We start from the raw sequence: 21,426 nt of genomic DNA, 5'->3' as shown, positions 1-21,426 counted from the left end.
GGAACAATGGATGCAAGCTACAGGAAAAGAGATTCCACCTGAACATTAGGAGGAACTTCCTGACAGTAAGGGCTGTTCGACAGTGGAATTCACTCCCTCGGAGGGTGATAGAGTCTCCTTCCTTGGAGGTCTTTAAACAGAGGCTGGATGGCCATCTGTCAGGGATGCTTTGATTTGGATTTCCTGCATGGCAGGGGGTTGGACTGGATGGCCCTAGTGGTCTCTTCCAACTCTACGATTCTATGATTTTATGATTCTATCAGGATGCAACTCACTCTGTCTCAATGGAGCTTGGCTATAACTTTTTGAAAAGAGGAAAGGGAGTAAAAAGCATACACGACAACAAAACAGGAAGGCATTACTGCGCAACCACCCCAACAAGTCCGGGAACAAAACTCGCTGCAATGAGCCATCATCTCAGATATGAAATGGTCCAGTATAGGAATACCCCAATGACAAAAGATTGATACCAGAGCCTTGGGATGGAGCATCCATTCATGTGATGAATTTGACCTCCTGGCTCGATACTGTCTTCTCCAGGGAGACAGACAACTATGACTGCAATGTCAGGAGCCCTGGTGGTGCAGTGGTTAAATGCCTGTACAGCAGCCACTCACTCATAAACCATAAGGTTGTGAGTTCAATACCAGCCTAGGGACTCAAGCTCGACTCAGGCTTGGATCCTTCTGAGGTCGCTAAAATGAGTACCCAGCTTGTTGGGGGCAAATAGTTTATACTTTGTAAACCACTTAGGGAGTGCTTAAATGCCCTCATAAGCAGTATAGTAATGTATTTGCTATTGCTATTGCTATGTCTCTGCTGATGCACCAGTCCTAAAGCCGTTGCATTCAGAGGAGGTGAGGTCTGGATAGTGTACCCCCCCTGCTTGATGAGATAACACATGACTGTTGTCAGTCAGCACTTGCACCATCTTGCCTTGCAAGAGAGAATCAAATGAGTAGAACACCTTCTCCATCACTAACAGTTTCAAGGACTGCCAGAGAATATCCATTTCCTAAAGCAATGTGGCTAAAGGAGGTGCGATATGAAGTATGCCTGAGAGACTATACTTACAAAATTCGATGGCATGACCTCTTTCAATGTTGTTGAAGATTTAAGAATCTGAGGTTATGGTGGCCTAAGAAGGGTAGATTTTCTTGAGCCTGTTGTGGAAAGATGGCATTGGCATGATGACCCAGTGGCAGCCAAGCAGTAAAAGTCAAAGGTGATGTTTGGAAGAGTAATTCCAACACCCATTGGAGTGGGCAGAACTGAACTTGGGGGCAGGAGCAATCAATCTCTGGCTAGTGGAGGAAGGCAGTGGAGAAGTATGACAATACTATGCATGAAAGGGACTGTAGGAATGCTTCAAAGTCAAACCATACATGCAGCAGGCAGATTCAGACTTAAAGAGCACAGCTGGATCAAGGGATTGAACCCAAACTTCTTGAGAATGGACAGCATCTTGTGCATGTGCTCCAGTTTTGCATCAGTATCAGCACTGAACAGTCTGCCACCATTGAAGGGCAAGTCTTTAATCATCAAATGTGCCAGATCAAAAGGTCTATAGGACTGAAACCCTAAGCACGCCTTCATAGCACTACAAGCACAGTAGGTGTAGTATAAGAAGTCTCCCAAGATTTGCTGATGACCTGTAAAAGGTACAGGAGCATGGGCAGGGCAGCTGAAACATTAGCCTGTGCCTAGACACAGTAGAAAACCAGATCGACAAATTACACTTGTGACTGCATTATGACCAAATCTAGCAACTTTGCCATTCTCATAATATGGTCAGCAAATGCCTTCACATCATCCATCGGAGAGGAAGGATCCACCCCTCATGATAGCATTATGGGAGACTTCTATATTGGAATGATGACAGAGTCAGACCCAGAATCAGAAGATGAAGTGTCCAAGGGAGAAGAGCTCAAGATGCAGCCAGGAGTTCTACCTGAGAGGATGAAAGAATTTGAAACAGTTGCTTAGGAATGGATTGGATAAGCATGGCAGGCTCCATGTGCATCACCAGACAGATCTCCTGTAAGGCAACCTGAGTATTTTGAATTGTAGATTGGGGTGATGGAACCACCAAAGGATTTTCTCAGTGATGAGAGGCTGAGAGTGTTTATGGCCCCAACAATAATGTGGCAGGTACAATCCCAATAGTAAGTGCAATAGTAGCGATTGCAGAAGGTTAGGAAACTTTCGTCATAGAAATAGAAGATCCAGTGGAGATGGACCTTGAACACTGGCACCCATAACAGTCATAGAGTCTATGTATTGATACTGGTGAGGTCTCCTAGAACAACAACTCAAGCTTGAGGAACTGAAATCAGTGGAACTGGGGCAAGATCTAAATTGAGACCAAGGTGATCGATCATTGAAGTGAACAGAGCAGACAAGCTAATGGTTTAATAAGAAGCCTCACCAAGTGGACAGCTGGACAGAATTCACTTAAGATTTAGCAGGAGGTGGTCTCTGTAGCCAAGCTGTCTCAAAAGCAACTTGCAAGAATGCTGGTGGTAGCTATCCTTGCAGTACTTCTTATTCTTTTCTTTGCATGGCCTAGCTACTGACTCCATCTCCAACTCCAAGGATCGAACAAGAGTTTCAGGGAATGAAGTACTACAGGCCCAACTGTTGAAGCTGGACTGTGCAGTCTTTAATGAGGCAAAGATGGACTCTGAAAAGAAGAGAATGAAGAGCAATAGCAGACATGAAGACACTGGTGGTTTCACTGGGAAGGCTCGTGGTAGTAGGCAGGGCTACCACCAAAACGATTACTCTAGAACATTCCAAAAGATGCACTGTGTAGGCCTAAGATAACTTGTTTGTGTGAGTCACAAAGATCATGAAGAAGAGGTCTCCTGTCCCCACTTTCCATAAGGCTTGCCAAATGGCCTGCCAGTAGGTTCACATTATGTCCTGAAAAAAGAGAACAGAATGAAACTCTGCAACACACAAAGAAGAGTTTAAAATAGAATCACAAACAAAATGTCTCTCCTATAAGCACTTCACCCATCCCTCAAAAGTGATAATCCTGTGAAGAAAAACTATCATTGAAGCAGTCCTATATGACTCAGATTCTTTTCCAAACACATCTTTTCACATCTCTCAGAGAACACAATTACCTCTTGTCCCAACCTCTTGTCCCAACTAGAGTAGCCCCACTGAATCAATAGGATTTATGTAATTTGAATTCAAAATAAAATTGATTTGTTTGGTCTATTCTTGCTGCAACTAGAAATTGCATTTAGGCCAATACATTCTTAGTCATTTATATAATAAGATCTTCAACAAATCCAGGGAAAACACTGATCATTATATGTCACAAAAACTAGATGATTTTACAGTACAGATCTAGTTACTAATAACGCTACCCAATTTCTCTGTTCTATCATACAAAAGAATTGTTGTCTTTCATGGTTTTTAGACATGTTACAAATGTCAACACATGTTTTTGTACATGATTTTCCCACGTCAGCCCTTTAATCTCCCTCAGTCTGTCTCCTGCTTCAATAAATTCAACTTTATCAATCTGTAACTAAACCCATCCCTGCCAAAAGATTAGACTTTGCAGGCTTTAGTTGGATTACTCCAGCAGTCAGAAGCTAAAGTATCATTCCCCGTATCCCTTTATCCATCTTTCCTGAAATGTCCTATATAACCTTCAACAACAATTTGCTACAGCCTTCCCAACCACAATTGTGAGTAAGGGGGCAACCATTATTACCACAAGCATAATAATAATAAAAAGAGGAGTATAGTCAACCCTTGGGGATTTTTATCTCATGCAGCAGGTCATCACTGAAAGTGCCAGGACATGTAAAAATGCACAAGAAAAATGCACTTTAAGTCTGTACTATGGACTTGGTTTTACCTACTTCTCCAGCACAAAGGGAGTCACCTACAAACACAGGAAACAAACTTTTTCACAAGCATAACCCAATTACCTGTCAGATAATTATGATACTTGATAACACTGATAAACAAAAGCTAGCACTACTGATACTTAACCAAGTCACCAGCCTTAATAATTAAATTCTTGTGCAAGGCAAAGCAACTCCCAGTCTCAGAACACCTTGTGCCAAGAAAAATGAAAGGATTACTGAACCAAACAAATCTAAGTCATGTGCTGCTTTAAGAATGGGAACTATTTTTTCACTCTTTTTATAACCATTGGTGCCTCCTAGCCAATATAGTTGAAGAGTTAAGAGTGTATTACAAGTATAAAATAGCACGTTTTTAAAACATTGTTTTCATTGTTATGTAAGTATGAAGTTTAAATGAAAGACAACTAAAGTTGTAGCTCTAGGATACTTACATGTAACTCAAGGACACTTAATTTTTGCGTATACATACATACGGTCGTCTTGTGCAGCACTTGACCATTTTGATTAAGCAACTGAGTATTTCTGTAAATACTAAAAACAGGTAAACATGCTCTAGCCTAACGCTATACAAAATCCTTCTAACAAAGGCTGACATCTTCATAAATAGTTTTAAAAACCTAACTAAATTTTAACTGTATTAACTTATTTCACATTTTAATAATTAAGCACCAGTATTACACAAATTTCAACAAACACAAACCAAGCTTCTACAATAGCACTTACTTCCACAATAAGGCATCTAAACTCAGAAATTATAACCACAGTAGTATGTTATATTCTTAGTTTGTCTGTCCAATCTCCCCTTAACACCAGCTTTATTTTTTCATTTTCCACAGCTTATGTTAGAAAAGGCTACTGCACTTTATACTCTGCACCATGACCAGCAAACAAATTACATTTCACAGGGACACTATAACAATTTCTCTCAGCTCTTAGATCTCAGTTCTAAGAATGGTTGGCCACAGAAAAATCAAACAGGTTATTCAGATATGAATCCTATACACATAAACCTTGGTTTCAATTAATTTTATTCCTTAAAGAGAATACTCAGGACTACAGCTTTACATCAAGTGCTCATTCAATCAATTCCTAATGTGAAATGCAAGACTGTCTACATTCTGACACTCAAAAAAGAGCATCTCAAAGAGCCCTTTTCACCTTCCCATTGCAAAAACCATTTTGCCCTTTGGCCACAGGAACATGTACGTGGCTAGCTCAATATGCAAGACATCTTTCAACTTCAGATTTAAATACCCACCACCGAACAAAGGCAGGAGAGGAAACCACACCTTTACATCCCAATTCCCAACCTCCTGACTGAATGGTAGAACACAGGCATCTAAATATGCATTCAGAGATCTGGAATAACCACCTCCACCCACTCCAGCCGCAGGATGTTGGAAAGCTGGAGGATGGAGGAAAGAGAACTTGTCTAAGAATTAAATTTACTTATGTGACTTTTTGCAGATCTTAACAAAGCAAGACATTTCCCCTTCTCTTCTCAAAATGAAGAAATTCCCCAACACTCCCTGTTCTTTCTCCTCTTTCAAAATTTAGACAGTAAGCTGCTCAGAATACAGTTCTGTTTTTCCTCCTGCTCTTCTTTTTATGCTACATTAGCTTAAGGAGTTCCGCTCAGAAGTAAGTTCCATTGAGTTGAATAGAACAGGAGGGGAGGGGGAATGTGCAAAGGCAGGCTTTCTGCTGAACGTAAAGAAAAGAAAAATAATGACTGTGGAGGATCTACACAAGTTCAGACTAGACAATGAAGAAACCAAAACAGCTAAAGAATTCCCGTACCTTGGACCAAACACTGATCAGAATGGAGACTGCAGTCAAGAAAGAAGAATACTAGGAATGAGAAGGGCAGCCATGAAAGAACTAGACAAGATCTTAAAGAGTAAAGATATACCACTGAGCACTAAAGTTAGAACCGTCCAAGTCATTGGATTCCCCATCACCTTGTACGGATGTGAGAGCTGGACAGTGAAGAAAGCAGATAGGAAGAAAATTAATTCATTTGAGATGTGGTGCTGGAGAAGAGTGCTGAGGAGACGGTGGATGGGTAAAAAGACAAACAAATGGGTCTTAGAGCAGATCAAGCCTGAACTCTCCCTGGAAGCCAAGATGTTTAAAATGAGGCTGTCTTACTTTGGCAGCATCATGAGAAGGCATGACTCATTGGAAAAGATAATAATGCTGGGAAAAGACAGAAGGTAGTAGAAAAAGAGGAAGACCACACACCAGATGGATAGAGTCACATCAGGGAGGTCACGGGCCTCAATTTGCAGAACCTGATCAGAGCAGTGGAGGATAGTGGGCTTGGAGATTTCCCATCCACAGGGTGGCCATGAGTCAGGACCCATTGAAGGTCAGTTAACAACAGAAAACACACAACAGGAGGGTTTCACAACAAGCACAGAAAGAACAGCTGGGAGAAACTAACAATGTAATCAACTATTTTACAACAATGTCCCAGAGAAATGGAACCACAACTCTACCATATATACAATGCAATGTGGTTACTTACATATAAAGATATGATCACTGTATATATAGATCTGTGATTTCATTCCTCTCTGGGACATCACTGTAATATACAGTGGTCCCTTTACATTTGCTGGGGATAGGGGTGAAGGACCCCTGTGAATGTGGATAAACCGCAAATAAAAAAACACTATTCTATTTACCTAAGAGAACACCTGTCTAGGAACCTCCAGGTCTTCCAGTGCAACTCTGTGGTCAACATCCGGCAGACGCTGATCATAGAATCATGCTGGAGGATGTACACAAATACCTAGAGAAGTGTTTTCTCTAGGAACCTGTAGGTCTCCATCACAACTCTATGGTCAACTTCTGGCAGAGTTGCGCTGGAGAATCCGAATGAGGATATAGTAAACAAATCCACAAAAAATCAAAAGCTGCAAATGTGAAGGGTCGATTGTAGTTCATTACATTGTCAGTTTCTCCCTATTCTTGCTTGTTGGAGGAAATGCTCTGTTGCGTGTTTTTTCTGTTGTTATCTGACCTCACAGGAGCGGCCCCGACTCATGACTCATGGCCACCTGATAATTCTTTCTCCGTCAATTAAGAATGACAAAAGCAAACTCCCAGGTAACGTGACACAACATTTAACTCAAAGTGAGTCAAAAGGCTTTCATGGCCGGCATCCCTAAATTTTTGTTTTGGGTTTTTTTGGCGATGTGGCTCGGTTCTGGAAAAGTTTAATTTCCAGTAGGAAGAAACGTCTTCCAGAACACAGTCACATAGTCTGAAAAACCGCAACACAACACCACACTATAAACTCCAAGGCCTTACGCAGTTTTTTACAAAGCAGGTGCTCTTTCCTGCAAAGTGCTGTGGCAGACAGGGAAATCCTAAGAACAAAGAGCTTGCTCTCTGGCTGCATCTGCAGAACGGCAGAGAAAAAGGAAGGGAGAGAGAAAACTTCATTCTCTCGGCTGGCCAGAGTGTTTGCAGTGAGCCTGGCAAGGAAGAAGGGGAAGAGGGGAAGGAGGAAAGTCTGCCTGGTTGTCCCACTCCCTGCTGCCCACAAAAACCCCTTCACGTGGGCCTGGCAGGCATCCCTCGGGGAGGGCACTGTCCCCATCATGGCACAAGTGCAGACAGGTAGGGAGACAGGGCAATGGACTTAACTATTAACCTATTATTAAATATCAAGATATAGCCTTGTGTAGTCTGTAGAATAAGTATTAGAGAACCTTGTAGCACCTCTGAGACTAACTGAAAGAAAGAAGTTGGCAGCATGAGCTTCTCCTAGACTAGATCCAAATGCATCTGAGGAAGTAGACTGGGTCACTTAAAACTCATTGCTGCCAACTTCTTGTTTTTTATTATTCTGAAAGGTGCTACACGAATTTCCCTACATAACTATTATAACACCCTTGTTGTGTGCCTTCAAGTCAGTTTTGATTTAGGGTAACCCTGAAGGCGAACAACCTATCATCGGTTTTCTTGTAGGTGTTCTTCAGAGAGGTTTTGTTTTCCCCCACGGCGTGTCCTCTGAGCTGAGAGAGAGTGTTACTGCCCAAGGTCACTCAGTGGGTATTAAGCCTGAATGGAGATTTTGGTCTCCAGATTTGTAGCCCTAACACTCAAACCACTACACAACACTGTCCCCCTTATTATAATTATCATCATCATCATTACTTTGTTGTTGTGGTGCCTTCAGGTCATTTCCAACTTATGGCGACCCTATCATGGAAGTTTCCTCAGAGGGGGGTTATCATCATCAGTGATACCTTTATCGGTGGATTTTTGTTAAACGGCCAACACAGCCACCCTGAATGTTATTGCACTCATCCCTCCATATTGCGGATTTTGATTATCCACAGATTGATTGATGTGTCCTCTCTAGGAATATCTAGGGTCCTCTCCTCCATTGCAAATCTTGGTCAACTTTAACTCAAAGATGCAATGAAAGACTAGAGATACCCAGAGAGAATACTCTACTAGGCCTTTGTAGCTCTCTCCAACGCCAAGTCCTCTGGTCCAGTGTCTGTCGGATGCTGACCACAGAGTTGCTGCTGGAGGACCCAGAGATTCCTAGAGAGTGTCCTCTCAGGTAAAAGCATGGTGTTTTGTGCTGCGTTTGTGGTTTTCCATATTCACGGGGGTCCTTGGTGCCCCTAACCCTGGCGAATAACGGAGGGACAAGCCGTATCATCATCATCATTCACCATCCATCATTTGACGTGTGTCTTCTATCCCTTTCCAGAGGTTGGTCTCCAGAGTCCAGTGCGCGCCGCCTCTAATCATAAGCAATAGCAACTGTCATTAGTATTATTATCATCATCAATCAATTATTTTGGACGCAGCGCCTTCAAGTCGCTTTCCAACTTATGCTGACCTTAATCATGGGTTTTCTTGCTGTGTTTCCTCTGAGGCTGAGAGAGTGTGACTTTGCCCAAGGTCACGCAGGGGCTACCTATGGCGTGAGAGCCAGAGTCGAACCCTGGTCTCCAGAGTCCAATGCTCAACCACTACTCTCATGCGTCCCCCATTACTAATTATCATTATTCCTCCTTCTTCTCTCTCTTCTGTTCCTACTATGATGTCTTCCTGAGCTTTCCTTTCCGTATTCCTCCCGGGAGAGGCGCCTTTCCACTCCCTCAGCAATCATCCTCCTCCAATCATAGCCCCTCCTTCTCCTCAGGACTCACCCGCGTTGCGACGGCGAGAGAAAGAAGAGGCTGGAGGGAGGCCAAGCAAAGCTCCGGCGCCGGGCGGGAAGCAACCATCCTCCGTCGTGAGAGGTTTACAAAGAAATGGGAGACGGAGGTGAAACAGCACCAAACCTCAAAGGCGCAAAAGGGGAGGAGCTTCCCATCGCGGTTCCTGGATTGGCCCCGCGCGCGCACGTGACTCTTCTCTCTCTGTCCCCCCGTTTTTTGGCTCTCCGTAGGCCGCGCGCATCACGCGCTACGGAGAACAAAAAGGGGGGACAGGGAGAGAAGAGTCACGTGCGCGCGGGGCGCAATCAGGAACCGCGACGCTAGAGGCCGCTATATATTGTAATCCGCCTTGGTCCCAACTTGAAGAAAGCGAGATACAAATAAAAATGTCTATGTGTGCAGAAATACCCACATTCACTGCCCTGGGGAACCTGGGATGTGAGTCTGTTTGTTGTGTCACCACCAGAGCTCTCTCTCTTGACAGGGAGGGCTCAATGTCTCACAAAACCACAACTCCAGGACTGCCAAGCATTGGAGCCAGGGCACTTAAGGCCAGATCATTTCTGCAGTGTGTGTTTGGACCTCATCAGTGTTTCGGTCACGTCCTACATTTTCCTGGAGTGTCCTACTTTTGTGGCTCTTAAGGGTCCCAGAGTCCGCGGACTATTGGCCAACATGCTGAGGTTTCTAGGAGCTGAAGCCAAAATCTCTTAAAGGACACAGTTGGGGGGCCACTTGTCGAAAGCAAAGGGAAACGAGGCTAAAGAACGTACAGCGGAGCCTGTTATCCGCTGGGGTTTGGTTCCAAGAATCCCCCGTGGATAACAAAACCCTGGATGCTCAAAGTCCATCATATATAATGGCAGAGCAAAATGGCGTCCCTATTTAAACTGGAAAATCAAGGTTTGATGTCTGAAATTTGTACTTGTTTGGAACAATTTCAAACTGTGGATGCTTGAATCCTCTGTATAAAGAAATCAATGTATAAGAAGAGCCGACGGTACAAATATTCTACTAGCAGACGTAACTGTGCTCAGACTAAAGGCCGACGAATCAGCCTTGCAATCCTTTCGTAGGTCACAAATGTGTTCCCAACTTCTTGGGCAATTCATGTACACATTACAAACGGCTATAGGGAGCGCTTAAGTGCACTGATAAGCGGTAGTAGAAAATGTATTTACCAATGAGAAGTGAGAGGGGGTTCAAAAGCTTCCAGGACAGATTAGTGTTGTCTTGCCCTTTCATTCCACGTTCTCTTTTATAAAGAGTTGAAGTACAAGCTTTACAGTGACCTGTGAGTAAGTAACTCCAGGTTTGGGGGTCAATTTGTTTACTAAAATCTCTAGACTTATACATGAGTATATACAGCAACGTTAACAGCTGGAACTATGGCATAGCAGCTCTCATAGCAGGGCTATACTCTACAAAAGGAGCGCATTTCTTCTTTGCTTCAAAGAGGCCAATCCCTAGTGTCACACAGGAACATAAAAGGGTATATGATGGATTTCTCAGCGGGCAAAGTTTTAATTGACAGGGAAAGTGCCTCTGCTTTTTGTTTGTTTGTGCTTGGGCATTATGGGAATGGAGAGCTATTTATGACAGTGCTTATTTAGACAGTTATAGAGTAAAATTAGGGAGAAGTCCTTGGTGTGAAGGAACACTGAATATACGGCCACCCTCCACATCTGTGGCTTTGACTTTTGTGCATTTGATTATTCACGGATTTGATTAATATGCGCATCTCTAGGAATCTCTAGGTCCTCCAGCACAATTTTATGGTCAACATCTGGAAATTTTGACCACAGAACTGTGCTGGAGGACCTAAATTTCTACAGAGGTGTCCTCTAGGAACAAATAGAAATAAAAAAGTAGTGGCCTTTTATTACTGTTTTCCACTTTCACAGGAGCCCTGTGCCCCTGACCCAGTGGATGCAGAGAGCTTACTGTACTATGTATGATATACTGAAATATGTACTGAAAGATATACTGAATCACACAACACACACAGTATATACACTAGAATATATACTAAAGATACTGCACATCTTGGGGTTAATGAAGCACAAATATAGTAGCTCTGAGATACACAAATCAAACAGTGTTCTCAATGTTTTAATCAGGGAGTGTTGGGTCAGTCTGCTCCTGCATTAACTTGAATGCCAGAGGGTTCCTAATCTAGTCCAAAAGACAGCGTATGCTCCAAGAACTGCATAATGTTAGTGTACTTATGCTCAGACAGCTTGGTAGCACATGTAATTCAAGAACTGTTTAAGAGGAATCAGAACCACTCCCTGTTCCTACTCCACCCTCGTAATAGTTGTAGCTCCTTTACAATTTCTAATTAGAAAAGAATGTCAGTGTTTCCACTGGCACATTGGAGTTTGGCAAGGTATAAAAGGCAGTGTGTGTTAGTTACTGAGTCTCAAATGCCATCCGATACTAGGAACCTTTCTTTAAAGTCAGGCAATTTGTACAGAATGTGGAAATTGAATTTAACAGCAATAATCCAAACACACACACCAGAAATAATCAAGTCTGGAACCATTAAAACTGCTCAGCTCAATGCTAGAGAGTTCTGGGAACTGTAGTTTTGTGGACACATTTGGCCTTCTCAGTCAGAAGGCTCTGGGGCACAATAAACTACAATCCCAGGATTCTCTAGCACTGAGCCGGGCATTAGAGCGGTCTCAAACTGGATTATTTCCGCAGTGTGTTTTGGACCATGTTAATTGGAACGCTGATCCACCACAAGCTTCCTGGTCTTAGAACTTAAATGCCAGTAGGTCTGTGCTTGACAGGGGAACAAAATATTGTACACAGGCCTTATTACCTAAATAATTTACTCTTCTGCCTATATAGCAGGATCTCAGAATGATACGAAACAATACTTTATTACCAATAACATGTTGGGGGGGCACCTTGTGTCACCTTTAAAACCAACAGTTATGTCTATCCATGGGCTCTTGTGGATTACTATCCATGTCTTCTCATGTGCAGATCAAATGTAATGATGTGGGTTGTAAGCCATGGCAAACCCGTGTTAAATAGATCTGTTAGTCCTAAATGAGCCGCAAGGGCCTTCCTTCATTTTAAAAACAAAATTTAAAATTGTTATGATGAAGCAGTTTAACATGGCAGCACTTTTATTAGGCTGTTTTTTTTCTGTAAACAGTTAAAGCGTCACACTGCAGCTGCACACAGAATAAACCATTATTGTTATTTTTAATAAAGTATTTAAATCATGCCTTCACTGGCACTAAATAATTTGAGTACTAATTATATATTAATATTGTCCTTGTAAGGATAGATCCTAAACTGGAATTATGAAAGTAATTATTCACCAGATTATGATATCACAGTATTTGATCTATTATCTCTCACTCTCGTTGGAAAGAAAATCTCCCAGGACACTCCCTGCTATAAATGCTACACAATAAAGTCTGCTAAATGTTTAAACAGAGGCATCTGATAACTGTTGAGCCACTGCCAACAGGTCACAGAAAAATAAATAAATAGTTTGTAAAGAGGGAGAGAGAAATGAACCTAGAAGACTATTACTGGACCCCAAACTTCATGACTAAGGCCTGTTACAGACTGCCAAAATAAAGCTGCTTCGGGTCTCTTTGGAGGTATGCTGTTTAAATGATGCATGCATCCTAAGAATCCAGAAACTGCACCAAAGCTGCACTCCGGTGCTTAGGAATGGAGTGTGGCTTTGGCGTGACCTCCGGACTCTTAAGACCCATGCATCATTTAAATAGCATACCTCCAAAGAGTCCTGAAGCAGTTTTATTTTGGCAGTCTGTAGCAGGCCTAAGTTTGTCCCAAAGAGGAAAAATAGGTCAATTGGATTAAAGGTAACATAGGTTGGCTAGGTTAATCTTGGCTCGCTGACAAGCCCACAGAAAGCCACATGAAAAGATGAAGTGTAAAGAAAAAGTGAAAAGACTGGTGTGGCTGCCTGAAAACTTCAAGAACCAAAACTAGTATTTTACTTCAGTAGGTTCAAAGGTAGAGGAACTTGCTTAATAACTGAAGGAGCCTCGTGTAAGGCTGAGCACTTATTTTGAAAACAGTGGTGCTTTCTACACCGCCATTTGGGACGTCCTCCGGACGTCCCATTTTAAAAAGGGGGCGTCTCTTATAGACGCCCCTGGACCGAGTACGGACTCCGTCCGTACAAGATGGCGCCGGCCCTTCTACATGGCCGGCGCCATCTTTGCGTATCAGACGCTGAGCGTCCGTACGCGTCGCGCCGCTTGTGACGTAGCGAGCGCGCCCCTGGCGCCTCGCTACGTCGCAAACGCGACGGAAAAAGAAGCTCCATTTTGGAGCTTCTTTTTCGGTCCGCGTGGGAGTCGGGCCATGTGAAGGCTCCGACTCCCCCGCGGACCTACTGGCGGCGGCGGCAGACCGCCGCAAAGCAGCGGTCTGTACCCCGCCAGTGTTTTCTGATGCAATAAGTAGCATGCAATATGTACAGATGCTTATAAAGTTGTATGCAGGACAGAAACCAACTATAAACACTAATTAACTAATTATTAACTGTTAAGAATATAAATGGAAGGGCATCACATAATACAACTTCCCATTCCTAAATGCTAGAAATGTACTTTTTCTGAATCCAGCTCCCAGAATCCTCCAGCCAGCATCTTAAATTATAATCTGAGGGTCAGGAAACCGCATACCGTCCAACTGTTCCAATCTGGCACATACAGTCCCAGTTAATCCTCTGTCATCCCACAGAAAAAAGCACAAGAGCAATCTCTCTCTTCTGCAGTGGATGATGTTGAAAATAATCTTGGAAGTAATACCTAGCCACCATGACTAATAACTAACTGTTAACACTCTTATCCTCCACAAATGCGTCTAATCCCCATTAATGTCACCCAGAGTGGGATCAATCAGTACATCCAGTGGCACTGAATATTAGTTTAAAATATGTACTCTGAGAAGAAGCAATTCCTCCTGTTCAACATACTTTATATATATAGAATTCAAAGACACAGACATGTTAGTCCAGGTCAGTATGCAGAGGGACCTTGTAGCACTTCTGAGAGAAAGGAAGAAGTTGCTAGCATAAGCCTTCTGAGACTTAAGTCTGTTTCCTCAGATTCATGCAAGTAGGCTGTGTATGTGTGAATGGCATTAAAAATGCAAATGAGAAATGTAGGTAGGGTGTTGAGGTGACAAGTTCAGTTTTAACTATGGTCAATGGTGGAAAAAGGAAGGAGAAAGGATGTTGCCTAACACCAAGGTAAGTAGATAACCATATAAATGGTGGGGGGAGTTATTACAACATAATGTGATGCTGGCTGGGAAACAGAATGGAGACATGTCTCTCTTCAACTCACTGTCTATGCTGAAATTTGTATATATATTCCAATTCTGCTGTTTCTCTTCCCAATCCTTGGTAGTTGTTCAAGGACCTCAGTACTCTACACTGGGCAAATATGGCAGTATCTGCATCAGAGGATAATGGACATAAATCAGTCATTAGGAATGGGAACATACAAAAGCCACACACATAGCACTACAATTTCCCTAGACATTCAATTTCCAACTTCGGAACACAAGTTAAGTCCTTGAACAAAAAAATTACAAAAGAAGATAGGGAAGAGAAACAGCAGATGTTGAGAAGGATTGCCTCTTTCTGCAAGAAAGTGTCCATCTGCTTAAGTGGCCGAGGCAAATGTAGTACAAAGTATGCCTGAAGGACGATATTCAGTGGTGTAACCTCTTGCGATGTCGAGGTCCCATGGATCTGACATATAGCTGACCCAAGTAGGATAGCTTTTCTTGAGCTTGTTAGTGACCTAGTAACCTAGTAACAGTCAGCCAGTTGTCCTAGATAAAGTCAAAGGAGATGTTTAGAAGAGACACTTTGGTGCTTTGTGAAGTGGGCAGAATTGAACGTGGGGGCAGGAGCATTCGATTTCTGCCCAGTAGAGGGAGGCAGCAGAGTGGTATGATGATATTGAGTTTCAGAGGAACTGCAGGTAAGGTCTGAGGTCAAATCATACCTGTACCATGCAGATCTGGATTTAGAGCTCAGCTATTTCAAGGGGCTGAACTCAATCTCTTGAGAATGGAGAGCATCTTGTGCAAATGTTCCAATTTTGCATCAGTATCAGCGTTGAACAGTCCCACACCATCAAAGGGCAAGTCTTCGATCAACCAACGCGCCCGATCAGAAAGTCCAGAGTTCTGTAGCCACGCATGCCTTCGTAGTGATACAGCCCCAGTCAGCATATTGGCACCACAGTCTGCTATATGACGGGAGGTCAAAATCTGCTGCTTAGCCAGTTTAAGACCCTCAGATTGGAGCAATGACGCTACTCTACGATTCTCCTCTCCCAACATGTTGAGGAAGGGCGTTAGATTCTCCCAGAGCTTGTATTGATATGCGCTCATACACGCATCATAGTTGGATATTTTACAAATGAGGGCTGCAGAGGAGTATAACTTTTTGCCCATTGAGTCCAACTTTTTCCCCTCTTTGTCAGCTGGTTTTGAATGTAGTCCGTATGACCTGTCGGAAAGTGCTGCCTCCACAACTAGTGAGTTTGGCTTTGGGTGTTGGCTGAGCCAAGGCATATCAGCGTCCTGTACCCTGTAAAGGGCTTCAGTCCTCTTAGATGTGGAAGGTATTGTAGAAGGAGTCTCCCAAGATTTGTGGATGACATCTAAAAGGGTCGGGAGCATGGGCAGGGTGGGCAGAACAGTAGTCCGAGTCTGGAGAAAGCGGTAAACTGGATCATCAATTCGTTCTTGTGGCTGCATCACACCCAAACCTAGTGACTTTGCCATTCTCACCACCTGACCCCTGAATGCCTTCACATCATCAAAAGGAGAGGAAAAATCCACCTCTTCCAACAGCATTGGAATGCTGACCGAGTCAGATCCAGAATCAGAAGACAAGGTGGCAGAGGCTGAAGGCTGCCCCCCGGGAGATGCAGCTGGCAGCTCAACCTGAGAGGATGGAGCAATTTGCGACGGTTGCTCATGAACTAACTGAACAGGCTCAGTTCCAGGCAGGACAGGCTCTGCATGTGTCAACGATGAGATCTCCTGCAAAGGAGCCTCAGTATGGTGAACTGTAGGCAGGGGAGGTGCAGCCTCCAAAGGACATTCCTGGTAGTAGGTTCGAGAGTGGTTCCGGCCCCGAAGATACTGTGGCCAAGCCTCATTCTGATAGTGGTGAGTATGATCCCAATCATAATCGCGATCATTGTCGCCTGGAGAACTTTCGTAACAGGAATATGATGACCCAGTGGAGCTGGACCTAAAATATCTCCAGTTATGATGGTCATGGCGTCTATGAGAATGCTGTCCATAGTACTGAGGATGTTGATACCGGTGAGATCTCCTAGAGTGATAGCTTGAGAAGTCAGAGTCAGTGGAATCAGAGCGAGATCTAGATCGAGACCGAGATGATCGCCGATGTGGAGAGGGCAGAGGAGGTAATGGTTTAGTAGAAAGCATCTCTAAAGTGGGTGGCTGAGCAGAAAGTGGTGTCACTGAGACTCTCGCAATTGGAGGAGACTCCAGGATCTTGCCCTCAGAAAACTTTTCTGTTTGCGGTTGCTGAGTAGCAGAAACAATCTCTACGCTGCCTGCTGAGCCTTGTGGGGTCTCTGGGACTTGAACAGTAGTATCTCCCTGAGAGGCAGACCCAATCACCTCAGATCGAGCAGGGGATGATCCCTGCAGCCGAGCCGTCTTGGAAGTCAGTTGTGAGGAAGTCTTGGAGGTAGAAGCCTGAGAATGGCAATGGTTTTTCTCTTTGGCATATTTATTATTATGTTTGCGTGGTTTGGTTACCAACTCCATCTCTAACTCTAACTCGTCAAGGAGCTTTAAGGGTACGGGCCCCTGGACTCTGCAGAATATAGACTGAAGAACACAGTTCCTTCTGATGATGCCACAACAGTGGAAAATGAACCAGCAGGTCAGGTAGGAAGGCTCCTATATAGGGCCGCTGGAGATGGACAGAGCTACCACTAAAATGCTTAGATATCACTCTAGAAGATCCCGAAGGATGCAGTACACAGGCGCAGGTTAACCCATGTGTGTGAATCACAGAGGCCACAAAAATGTCTCCTGTCCCCACTTTCCATAAGGCTTGCCAACTGTCATGCCAATAGGTTCACACATGTCCTGAAAAAAAAGAGAGAACAGAATGAAACTCTGCAATACACAAAGATGATGTTAAAGTAAAACCTGTACCAAAATCATTCTCCTGTGAGCTCTTCACCTGTCAGCTCAAGTGAGGTGATTATAAATATTACACTGTCCAAAACACACCGCAGGAATAATCCAATTTGAGACTGCTTTAGCTGCCCTGGCTCAGTGCTGGGGAATCCTGGGAATTGTAGTTTGTTGTGATCCCAGAGCTCTCTGACAGAGGAGGCCAAATGTCACACAAAACGTCAGTTCCCAGAATTCCCTAGCACTGACCCAGGGCAGTTAAAGCAGACCCAAACGGGATATTTCTGCCGTGTGTTTTGGATGTATTACCTTCCAGTAAAAACTCTAGGGAAATGTTTTTTCCTCTGGATCAAGGGTGCCCAGATGCCACAACTGCAAAGTAGGACACTGCCATCTTCTGAGGCTGAGAGAGTGTGGTTTGCCCAAGGTCACCCAATGGGTTATTAAGCTCAAGTGGGGATCTGGTCTCCAGAGTTGGAGTCCACTACATCATGCTGCCCCCATTATTATTATTACTTTGTTGTTGTTTGCCGTCTGGTCATTTCCAACTTGCGGCAACCCTATCTCAGCAAGTTTCCTCAGAGGCTGAGAGAGTGTCACTCGCCTAAGGTCACCCAGTGGGTTTCCTTGGCTGAGCCAGGATTTGAACCCTGGTCTCCATAGTTGTTGTCTAACACTCAAACCACTACTTCACACCACCCCCATTATCATTATTACTATTATTATTATGACTATTATTATTGTTTTGACGTGTCCCTTCAAGTTGTCTCCAAGTTAAGGCGACCCTTACACGGGGTTTTCTTGGCAAGCTTCTTCAGAGGCGGGTTTGCCATGGCCATCCTCTGAGACTGAGAGAGTGTCTTTTGCCCAAGGTCACCCAATGGCTTTCTATGGCTGAGCCAGGATTCGAACCCTGGTCTCCAGAGTCGTAGTCCAACGCCCAAACCACTACAGGATGGTGTTTCTTTATATCCCGCCTTCCTCCCAGGGACTCAAGGCGGCTTACAAATCCAAGACAGTCCAAGTTAAAACACTGTAAAACATGCAAAATACAAGTTTAGGCTCCAAAGAAATGAAAAAGCTGTGAGTTGGAGACAAGAGTTTAGCAATCCTTACTAATAATGTTGCAGGAAAGGAGATCCAAGAGTAAACATGTCCTTGAAAGGCGAGAGGGAGGAAGATTCACTTAGGAAGGTCAAGGGCCCCTTGCAAGATCCCTAGGAAGAAAGCAAACATTATTATTATTATTATTACTCCTATTAATGCTCCTATTCTTCTTCTTTCTATTATCCTTCCTATTATTGTTTTCTTCCTATTATTCTTCCTCCTATTATTATTCTTCCTATTATTATTCTTCATATTCTTATTCCTATTATTCTTCCTCCTATTATTATGACGATTCCTATTCTTCTTCTTCCTATTCTTATTACTATTTTTCCTACTATTATCATAGTTCCTTTTATTATTCTTCCTATTATTATTATTATTATTATTCCTATTATTCTTCCTTCTATTATTATGATCATTCCTATTCTTCCTATTCTTATTCTTATTACTATTCTTCCTACTATTATTATTATTCCTATTATTATTATTATTATTATTATTATTATTATTATTATTCCTATTCTTCTTCTTCTTCCTACTATGATTCTTCCTTCGCCTGCTTCCGTTATTCCTCCCTGGAGAGGGGCCCTTTCCACTCCCCTCAGCAATAACCCTCATAACCATAACCACAGCCCTCCTTCTCCTCAGACTCACCCGCCTTAGACGAAGCGGCTCTCTTAAGGAGACCTTTAAACAAACATGGCGGCGCTAGAGGGAGCTGAGCTAAAGGCGCCAACCCTCACAGCGCAGAAAGGGGAGGAGCCTTCAGCCGCCTCTCCGCAGTCCCTGATTGGCCGCCGCCGCCGCCACTCACGTGACTCCTCCCTCTTTTCTTTTTTCCCGTAGCACGCGCATGCGTGCATTCAACGCCCCGTCGCCATGGCGCTAGCTAGACTGTGCCCCTTTCAAGAGCTTTTTGTGGACTTCAGCTCCCAGAAGCCTCAGCCGTCTTGGTCCATGGCCTGGGATTCTGGGAGCTGAAGTCCAAAATCCCTTAAAGGGCACCGTTTGAGGGAACTGCTATTGACTATAGAGACACCCATAGGCACTTATTATTATTATTATTATTATTATTATTATTATTATTGTTATTGTTATTGTTATTGTTATTGTTATTGTTATTGTTATTGTTATTGTTATTGTTATTCAACCCAGGTTAAACGCCAAGGTTCCATAGTGGCCTGGAGCTTGTTAAAATAATGTATATTTGAACAGAATAGGTCATCCTGATAAGATTTTGAACTGTATATGTGTGTGTGTGTGTGTGTGTGTGTGTGTGTATGTGTGTGTGCGTATACACACATACATATATTACTGTAAAGTTTTCTTTAATGTTTTCATCTTGTGAGACGCCTTGGGTCCCTTTCTGGGAGAAAGGCAGCATAAAAATGAAATACAAATAAATAAAAATTTTAATCTATTGTAGCACAAGCTTCTCAGATTCAATTTTATTTTATTTAGAGTATTTATACCTTGCTCTTCAGCCAAAAGGCTCTCAGGGCGGCTTACAAATTGTTAATTAGACATAATAGATTATGTTATAAAACCTTTTGTTATCAAAAAGTCACACTCTCTCAGCCTCAGAGAGGATGGTAATGGCAAACCCTCTCAGACTTGGCAAGAAAAATGCCATGATCAGTTCGCCTTTGGGTTGCCATAAGCCAGAAACGACTGGAAGGCACACGACAACAACAATTAGCAGATTTGTGGGTGCGGTTGTTGCTATTATTATTATTATTATATTTATTTATATCCTGCCCACTGGGACTTGGAGCGGCTCACAAGATTAAAACCGTACCTCTACAACTAAAAAAAGGTGTTACGTTAAAACAGAATTAAATTATTACAATACTACCGTTCAGATTAATTTGCATTTGTTTTTAGTGCGATCAGTATAAATCTACCACTAATTTACAATCACTGTAAAGGGCAGTCAAAGATCAACAAGGAAAAGGATGAGAAGAAAAGGAAAGAAAGAAAGAAAAAGACGTACAACAAATATACATTAAGGGCATAACTTAGCTGCTTCAAGGCCTGACTGTAACAGCAAGAAAAGAAAAGAAAGAGGGAAATGACTTCCATTGGATAGGAAAATTCAGGAAAATAATTAACCATTATATATACCCATCTACTAAATAGTTCTGTCACAATTACTAATAACCATGTTAGTGTTTAACCCTGTTTTTCCATATTCTGTTCTGACAGTAGCCTCTTGTCCTAAATATTGATTTTTCATCAGGACTGTCAGATGTTTGTCTGCAACAGTTTTATAATGAACATTCATTAATCCATCTTTCTTACGCTGAAGACTTGAATGTGGATATTGCACACTTTACAGCAGAACCAAGCATGGATAAGAAAAACATAAACTAAAAGCACCCCATATCAATGTGAAGACGAAGGCCTTCACGGCCGACATCCGTAGTTTTTTGTGGGGTTTTAGGGCTAGGACTCTTTAATATCCTCCTTTCCATTGACTATGATGATGATGTATCTCCTCAGATGTAAAGAACTCTCTTGTCTTTTTTATTCTTTGGTTAGATGTAATTTTTCACGCATTCACTAGATGGACCTCCATAACCATATACCACAAGAATCTAAACACAAGCAAAGAGAAACTTCCCAGCTAATATGTTAAATATAGCTTTCATTGTCCTTTTCATTCCTGCAGTTCGTCCATCACTTTGTGCTCAGAAATATGGTTTATGTATAGGCAATGATATAATAACCATTTAAAAAAATTAATAAAGGTGGGGAATTTGTGGTTTCCTATTGAAGGTGTACTTTCCTTCCCTCTCTGCCGCTGGCAAAAAAAAAAAAGGCTTTTTACAGAATATATCTCAGAACTGCCCAGATTGAAGAACAACTGGTTTTCACTTTTACAAAGTGAGAGTGAAGAATCCTCTAAATGAATCAGGGTGATTCAGTATCCCATCCTACAGTCTCCCAAGACAGACATATAATTAAAAGATATAGCCGTTTTAGTTTGTAGAATTAGTATGTAGAGCAGTGGTTCCCAA

General features: G+C 42.8%; 2 protein-coding genes across 3 annotated transcripts in view; both read right to left on the bottom strand.

Moving 5' to 3' along the window:
- The window catches only part of GALNT11 (polypeptide N-acetylgalactosaminyltransferase 11), a 42,146-nt gene extending 33,012 nt beyond the window's left edge, over nt 1-9,134 (bottom strand). Inside the window, exon 1 of the mRNA XM_042474793.1 lies at nt 9,077-9,134. The gene's annotated coding sequence lies outside the window, so the exon portion shown is untranslated. The remainder of the gene's footprint in view (nt 1-9,076) is intronic.
- A 4,916-nt stretch (nt 9,135-14,050) lies between these two features.
- On the bottom strand, nt 14,051-19,155 carry LOC121935669. Of its 2 annotated transcripts, XM_042477442.1 has the most exons (3): nt 19,061-19,155; nt 18,416-18,516; nt 14,051-17,248 (listed from the first exon to the last, which is right to left on the bottom strand). In XM_042477442.1, the coding sequence occupies exon 3, from the start codon at nt 16,919-16,921 to the stop codon at nt 15,149-15,151; it is 1,773 nt and encodes a 590-aa protein (XP_042333376.1). In that variant the 5' UTR covers nt 16,922-17,248; nt 18,416-18,516; nt 19,061-19,155; the 3' UTR covers nt 14,051-15,148. The 2 variants fall into 2 exon arrangements, with proteins under 2 accessions (XP_042333376.1, XP_042333377.1); XM_042477443.1 differs by lacking the exons at nt 18,416-18,516; nt 19,061-19,155 and adding an exon at nt 18,090-18,128.
- Nucleotides 19,156-21,426: the final 2,271 nt, after the last annotated feature.

The sequence above is a fragment of the Sceloporus undulatus genome, chromosome 6 (assembly GCF_019175285.1).
Source record: "Sceloporus undulatus isolate JIND9_A2432 ecotype Alabama chromosome 6, SceUnd_v1.1, whole genome shotgun sequence".
Lineage (NCBI taxonomy): Eukaryota > Metazoa > Chordata > Lepidosauria > Squamata > Phrynosomatidae > Sceloporus > Sceloporus undulatus.
Note: the sequence above shows the minus strand (reverse complement) of the source record. Positions and strands in the feature narration are given on the sequence as shown.